The sequence below is a fragment of the Rhizophagus irregularis genome, chromosome 21 (assembly GCF_026210795.1).
Source record: "Rhizophagus irregularis chromosome 21, complete sequence".
In the NCBI taxonomy this organism is placed as follows: domain Eukaryota; kingdom Fungi; phylum Glomeromycota; class Glomeromycetes; order Glomerales; family Glomeraceae; genus Rhizophagus; species Rhizophagus irregularis.
In genome coordinates, this window is record NC_089449.1 from 622754 (window position 1) to 630877 (window position 8124).

Sequence of the window (8124 nt, forward strand, 5' to 3'; positions counted from 1 at the left end):
CCATTTTTGATAATTTCTAATTTAAGGTTGTCACATGTTAAATCTCTTTGGACTAAAATATAAGTTTATAACTTATCTGTTATTGCAGACCGAATTCCAAAATTAACTAAAAAAAGAAATTTCTTCCGATTAAGTATAACGATTATTACTATTAATGCAATATAAAATAAAAAATTCTTAATGAATTATATACAATTATTGATTCACTAGTTATTATTTATGGTTTTGTATGTAATATTTTGTTTTAATAAAATAAATTATAAATTGGTTAGCTAATTGATCATTCATTTATGCAAATTAATTTTATTAAACTAACTTGTTATAAAAATGGTAAAAATTATGTATGTTCTTTCTCTGAAGAAAAATTCCGCAAAAAAAGCACTTCTATTCTAAAAGGTATAGTGTAAAAGTCCAAAATAAATATAAAAAGTATAAAAGTTAAAAATTTTGGTTTTTGTTTTAGCAAATTGAATATATTTTTTTTTTTAAAAAAAAATAAAAGATAAAAAATAATTTTCAAAAAATATCATTTAATATAGAAAAAAATTCACGTTTAATTTTGTGCATACACTATTCAAAAATGGTCAACGAACCAACCGATGAGAACTTGTCTCACGTAACTACTGCAAGACAACTCGTCCAAGATCACCAAATTTCGCAAGATGTTATCTCGAATTTCTTTTACAGACCACCAAATGATTATCAAATTTACGATATTAGTTATAGGGAAATACAAATATCTTTTGAACTTGTATCTGAACTCTTAGACAGTAACAATAATACTAGTTACTCAGTTCAACCAAATAATTCACACGAATTTTATTTTCTCAAAGCTGAAGAAAAAAAATGTTATAAAGTCACTTGTGTATTAATCCTACATTCGTCAATCGTTGAATATTTAAATAAAAACATTCATGATGGAGTGAATTTAATCATAATGAACAACAACAAGAAATAAATGTTGAATTTTCTAGGGAACTCAAAGAAAATCTTGAATATTATTTGAAACAATTTCTTGCAACGAAATAAGTTTACAATTATATATATACTTTTTTAATTCAAAAAATATGTAATAATTAAGTTTTTTTATGAACCTAATATGAATTTGTTTATTTCTTACATTTTATGTATTGATTTTTTAAAAATAATCCTTAAGAAAATTATGTTTTAGTCTATTATAAAATAAGCAACGTTTTAGTATCAGAATCATGACCTAGTAATAATATGGATACAATATTATTATCCATACATATATCAACTACCATAAATGATTCGATTTTTTTTACATTATTTAATCGTTCTTTTCGTGTATTATTTCCATATCACGATAATATTAAAGATTTTCCAAATCGATTAATTTTTTATTTTTAATAAAAAAAGAATATTTTTCGAAATGGCAGTTATTTACTTATTCAATGTTCACTTCGATTCATTTGATTTTTCAATACTTTCGGTCATATTTAAAAAAGTAAATAAAAATACTTTCTTCCGATATTATTAAATACTAGGCATTGTTATAACAAGGTAGCTTTCATTTTTTAGTTAATTTTGGAATTCGGTCTGGACCGTAAACAATAACAGGTAAGTTATAAACTTATATTTTAGTCCAAAGAGATTTAACATGTGACAACCTTAAATTAGAAATTATCAAAAATGGCGCAGTTTCCTAGTAAATTTATTAATTGTGGGGCGCAGTATTGTATTTAGTTTAAGTGTATGAAATTTTCTAAGTATTTTTATTTACTGCGGTCCGGAATATCAACTGCGAGCCGAAATGACCTTAAACTAATATTGGTCGGTCCAGAATGAACGTTAAACTAGAGGTGATTTATTTTATTGGAGGCCATTAAAAGTAATTGTGTCGATGGGATATTTAGTTAATTTAAATATAACCAGAATTACCAAAAAATATAGAAACCATGAAAACTAAGAAATTTTTCATGCGGCGAACCAATAGAAATTAATGCTACTAATGTCTAAAAATATCGATCATTAAAATCCCGAATGATTATTCTAAAAAAAAAAAATAATACAATCCCTTTTGCATGATATGATTATTTTTCTTTTATATCCTTTTCTGATTTTTAAATAATGTCAATAATGTAGAATTTCGCCATAACAGTAAAACCAAATTCACAAATTTACGCCGATCAATATATTTATGACGTATTGTGCCAAACAAAAATACAAGAACCATGAAAATAATTCTTACGCTATTTACGCTATTTGAATATTTACAATCTTGTTCCTGCATTCCCTCACTTTTCTTTGTTATTTACATGCATGAAATGCATAAAGTTTGGCGAAAAAAAACCCTCGAAAAAAATTTTTTTTTTTTCCCAATTTGTTTGTACATTACGCAGTACTTATACTCTTCGCTTAACAATTCTAATTCAAAGTTCTAACCTATTCCGAATTAGTTAGATAATTAAAATAACAAATAAGGTAATAAAGGATTTAATATGAAACAATTCGTAGCCCAAGTGCCCAACAATACGGTAGTGAAACCGCGAAATTCCGAAATATTTCGTCACATGACTAAACCGAAAATTATGACTAAACTGAATTATACTCAAACATAAATTATGTGTGCTAAAATTAAAATATATGATTTAATTTTTTTCAAAAATTCTCACATTATGTGATATTATTTGGTGAAATATGTATATTATTTGTAAAAAATTGCTTTATCCACCATTAAAATGCGAATTTATTTTTAATAACAAGATTACATGATGATGATTAGAACCTTTGGAAAAACTGGTATTTTACTGAAAACTTTGGAAAAAACTTTTATTTTACTGCGGATTATGCAAGAAGATTCAAATTATGTGCGATTAATTAAAATTAACCGAACTACAACTTTCGCTCCGATTCTTAATATTTTGATTGTTACTTTATTTTATTGTAATCGTAATTTTGTGAAATACAATAGATAATCTACCATCAACGAATTCAAAGAAAATATTCTTGATAAATATGACTCTTTGAAACACTATCTAAAAGGAAGCTTTACAATGTATCGTTTTGAAAAAAATACTGCTATTTTAAAGTTCAAATAATTAAAAAAATATCATCAAATTATTTGTAACACAACATTTTTTTTTAATAATAATTAATTTTTAAACGGTTTTTTTAAAATGAACTCCTGTATAAATAGCAGATAAACAGATTTATTAAAATTTAACAAACAATATTACTGTATTTATGTTGAAATTAATAATCGTAAATTCTTAATATATTACAATAATTTGGATCTTCTCATCGAAAAATTAATAATAATAAAAGGTATTAATACTGTATCGGTAAGAAAGAAAAAAAAAATTTTTTTTTAAGGGATGATGGGTAAAGCAAAATCACCTGTTAAAATATTGAAAGGGTTTCAATGAAAATTCCAAAATTAAAGAAAATCGGATCTAACCAAGAAACATCTATTTTCTGTGATTTTTTTTAATTTAATAATAAACGATATTTTTTATGTACAGTGCCCGGAAAAAAGTCAGTAACCACGTAAAAAATTAGCAATTAGTTAGTGAAGTTTACCACTAAGTAAACTTTTTTTCATAATAAATAAATCGCCTTAAAATTGTGCGTCATAATGAATTACATTTATCCTAAAATTTTTAAGCTAATTAAATTCAAAATGAATTATATAGTGCAATTTTTATTTGAAAATTTTGTATTTTTATAATAAATTTTCAACTATAAATAACTGTTAAATTTTTTAGTCTTAATATGTTGTGATTAATTAAGAAAATTTGTTGGCTATGTTAAAAAACATTGGTCCTTAAAATTTCAGGTTGTCTGGATATATATTCGTTAAGTTCGCTTTGTTTAAATGCAAAATTTCGTGATGAATCACGTGATTGAAGATCATTTCTATTTATTTATAGCTTGTTTGTCGATCATTTATTTGTCTCGTACATTTCAAACTTCTTATTGAAAGAATGTCAGCAAAATTTAAAAAAAATTTATAGATTTTAAGTACAAGTTTTATAAAATAACAAAGATAATCAGTCATGATCGATTGTAAAATTTTGTAATTAAGTCAAGCAAACCTTAGTATAAAGTATGAATCCGATTAATCTTAAATTTTAAAGCACCATGTTTTTTAACATAGTAACCAACAAGTTTGCTTATTCGATTAGAATACTTCAAGACCAAAAAATTTAATGATTAATTATAACCAAAAATTTTGTTAAAAATACTGAAATATATGGACAAAAATTGTAATAAATAACTCAATATAGATCAAATTAATACGAAATTTTCAGGATATATATAATTCATTATAATACACAGCTTTACTTATTTCATAAAGAGTAATTTTATTAGTATAAAAAAAAGTTTACTTAATAGTAAACTTTGTTAATTAATTGCTAATTTTTTAATTGGTTACTGACTTTTTTCTGGACACTGTATCTTGCAGATAATCCTCCACTTTGAATGAATGACTCCTTAATTGGCAATTTTAACTAAGTCAACTCCTGGCTTTGTATTAATTTCCAAAAAAGGATTAGTGTAAATCTAGAATATCACATATTTGAATTTATATCCCATAGAAATAATGTATTTACCGCACCCTGCGTTACAAATTTATATATATTTTTATGTTTATCATTTGCCATTTTAAGGGGGGGTGCTGTGTATAAACTAAAGATCGACATAAACAATTTACAAAAAAGGAAGGATGCGTTGTAACGCAGGGTGCGGTAAATAAATTCACTCAAATATAAAAAGTATAAAAGCTAAAAATTTTGGTTTTTTGTTTAAGCAAATTGAATGTTTTTTTTTTTTTGAAGAAAAATAAAAATAAAAAATAATTTTCAAAAAATATCATTTAATATAGAAAAAAATTCACGTTTAATTTTGTGCATACACTATTCAAAAATGGTCAACGAACCAACCGATGAGAACTTGTCTCACGTAACCACTGCAAGACAACTCGTCCAAGATCACCAAATTTCGCAAGATGTTATCTCGAATTTCTTTTACAGACCACCAAATGATTATCAAATTTACGATATTAGTTATAGGGAAATACAAATATCTTTTGAACTTGTATCTGAACTCTTAGACAGTAACAATAATACTAGTTACTCAGTTCAACCAAATAATTCACACGAATTTTATTTTCTCAAAACTGAAGAAAAAAAATGTTATAAAGTCACTTGTGTATTAATCCCACATTCGTCAATCGTTGAATATTTAAATAAAAATATTCATGGAGTTGAATTTAATCATAATGAACAACAACAAGAAATAAATGTTGAATTTTCTAGGGAACTCAAAGAAAATCTTGAATATTATTTGAAACAATTTCTTGCAACGAAATAAGTTTCAATTATATACTTTTTTAATTCAAAAAATATGTAGTTTTTTTATGAACCTAATATGAATTTGTTTATTTCTTATATTTTATGTATTGATTTTTTAAAAATAATCCTTAAGAAAATTATGTTTTAGTCTATTATAAAATAAGCAACGTTTTAGTATCAGAATCATGACCTAGTAATAATATGGATACAATATTATCCATACATATATCAACTATCATAAAATGATTCGATTTTTTTTACATTATTTAATCGTTCTTTTTCGTGTATTATTTCCATATCACGATAATATTAAAGATTTTCCAAATCGATTAATTTTTTATTTTTAATAAAAAAGAATATTTTTCGAAATGACAATCATTTTTCTTAGCTGGACTAGCATCCTTCTCATTAGGTGAGAGTTATTTACTTATCCAATGTTCATTTCAGCACAAAGTTTTTTTTTCTTTTGATTGGCCTGATCCAATAAAATTATTTATTGTCGAAACATTATTATGTTTGACAATATTGACTGACCATGTGGCCTTTGGCCACCTGATAAATCATTATATAGTACAGTAATAATTTTTTAATTTTAATTATATAAAAATCATAATTATATTAATCAAATTGGCACATTTATTAATAATTTTTAGAAAATATTTACTTTAGATATCATTGTGATTTGTTACTACAATTTAGAATAGTATAAAAATCAAATTTGGTATATGTTGATCACAAACTAAGAAATTACGTTAAACATCTGTCCAGCCTGGCGTGCCATATAATACTGCCTAGGGGATAGATAAATAACGGGGGGCCAACTCAGCGTTACACAAGTTAGTGGTCATGAGACCGAACTGAAGCCATACAAAAATTTATAAGCGTACCCATGTTTTTAAAGTGGATCGGCCAATAATTTATTTTAATTTAATAAAAAATTTTTCTGCCATAACGGCAAAATCCGAAACTATGTTAAATTTTTTTCAAAATATCGTTTATATATCCTTTAAAAAATACGATCAAGCTTTTAAAATACCTCCAAACCATAGAAAATTTTATTACACATTTGAAAATATTATAAAATAAAAGAAGAAAACCCTATTTTTGAATGTTTTAAATAAAAATATTTATAACTTTATATTGGAAATTCCAAAGAAAAACAAGATAGAATCTGACTTTTTACTACTAAAGTAACAAACGAAAACTTATAAAAATTAATAAATAAATAACCAGTGGTCCAATTTAAGTAGAAACACTTCGCCTATATAAGGTTAACATGGATAAACTTAACTTTTGAAATCGGCTACGTTTCTTTAAACGTGTATCGAAAAAATAAATTTTTATACAATTTTATAACCATTTTTATAAGACTTCAGTTCGGGTAAGTCCGTGTAACCCTGAGTTGGCCCCCGTTATTTATCTATCCCCTAGATACTGCACGTGAGTCACTGGTCACGTTATAGTTTTAAAATTACGCTGAAATTAGGAGGTCTGTACAAATAATGTGACGAATAGGATTTTCGCTACTAAAAAATTTCTCTGTCCCTCAGATACTTATGAAAATGAGGGATGTGGGCTCGCCCGCCCGCCCGGCTCGGGTCATTTGTCATTTCAAGTCATTTTATCAAGAAAAATTGTTCAAGTGACTTATTTGATTGGCCTAAATTTGGACATTAAGTTCATTACATAAATCATGCAACTAAATTACACGACTAAATCACGCGACGAATCGTTTGACCGGCATTACCTATATAGTACCCGTATGGCACGCTTGTTTGAGCACTTGAGCTACGAATTGTTTCATATTAAATCCCTTATTACCTTATCCTGTTATTTAAATATCTAACTAATTCGGAATAGGTTAGAACTTTGAATTGTTAGAATAGTATAAGTACTGCATAATGTATTGTACAGACAAATTGGGAAGAAAAAATTTTTTTTCGAGGGTTTTTTTTCGTCAGACTTTATACATTTCATGCATGCAAATAACAAAGAAAAGTGAAGCAAGATTGTAAATATTCAAATAGCGTAAATAGCGTAAGAATTATTTTCAAATAACAAAGAAAGTCATATAATGGTTCTTGTATTTTTGTTTGGCACAATACGTCATAAATATAATTATATGGAATTATGTTGATCGGCGTAAATTTGTAAAATACATATGAATTTGGACTAAATGGATTAGTTTATGTCAAATAATAAGTATTAAAAAAGAAAATTTTAACTTCAGTTTTTACCGATTTTTATTTTATTATGGGCGAAATTCTACATTATTGACATTATTTGTTAGATGTTAAAAATCAAAAAAGGATATAAAGGATATAAAAAGAAAATACTCATATCATGCAAAAAAGGAAATCTTTATTTGTATTATTTTTTAAACAATACAACTTTTTTTAGAATAATCATTCGTTAATCAATTAAGAAAACGCGGGATTTTTAATGATCGATATTTTGACATCACGTGTTTTGGTAGCATTAATTTCTATTGGTCGCCGCAGTATTGGCTTGGGTATCATGTGATACTGTGTAACATTGATCCATTTACCATAAAAAAAACTTTCGGTTCTTTAATATTATGCATGCAAATAATAACAAAGGAAGGCAAAGAAGGAATAAAGTTCAAAACTTGGACTATTATAAATTATTCTTTGTAATTATTACGCTATTTAATAATTACAATATTGTCCATCACTTTATACGTCATAAACATATTTTAAATTATAACTCAGTCGTTAAAATTATTCTCCTTATATTTAATTTGGGCGTAAATTTGCATATGAATTTGGATTAAATCGTCAAGATC

At 25.5% G+C, this 8124-nt stretch overlaps 2 protein-coding genes across 2 annotated transcripts; both read left to right on the top strand.

The window, feature by feature from the left end:
- Window positions 1-580: 580 nt before the first annotated feature.
- On the top strand, window positions 581-958 carry OCT59_013569 (uncharacterized protein; the record flags this gene model as incomplete). The annotated part of the gene is made up of 1 exon (XM_025329436.2): window positions 581-958. One exon carries the CDS (start codon window positions 581-583, stop codon window positions 956-958), a length of 378 nt encoding a protein of 125 aa, XP_025189787.2.
- Window positions 959-4890: 3932 nt separating this feature from the next.
- OCT59_013570 (uncharacterized protein) lies at window positions 4891-5337 on the top strand (the record flags this gene model as incomplete). The annotated part of the gene is made up of 1 exon (XM_025331315.2): window positions 4891-5337. The coding sequence occupies one exon, from the start codon at window positions 4891-4893 to the stop codon at window positions 5335-5337; it is 447 nt and encodes a 148-aa protein (XP_025189788.1).
- Window positions 5338-8124: the final 2787 nt, after the last annotated feature.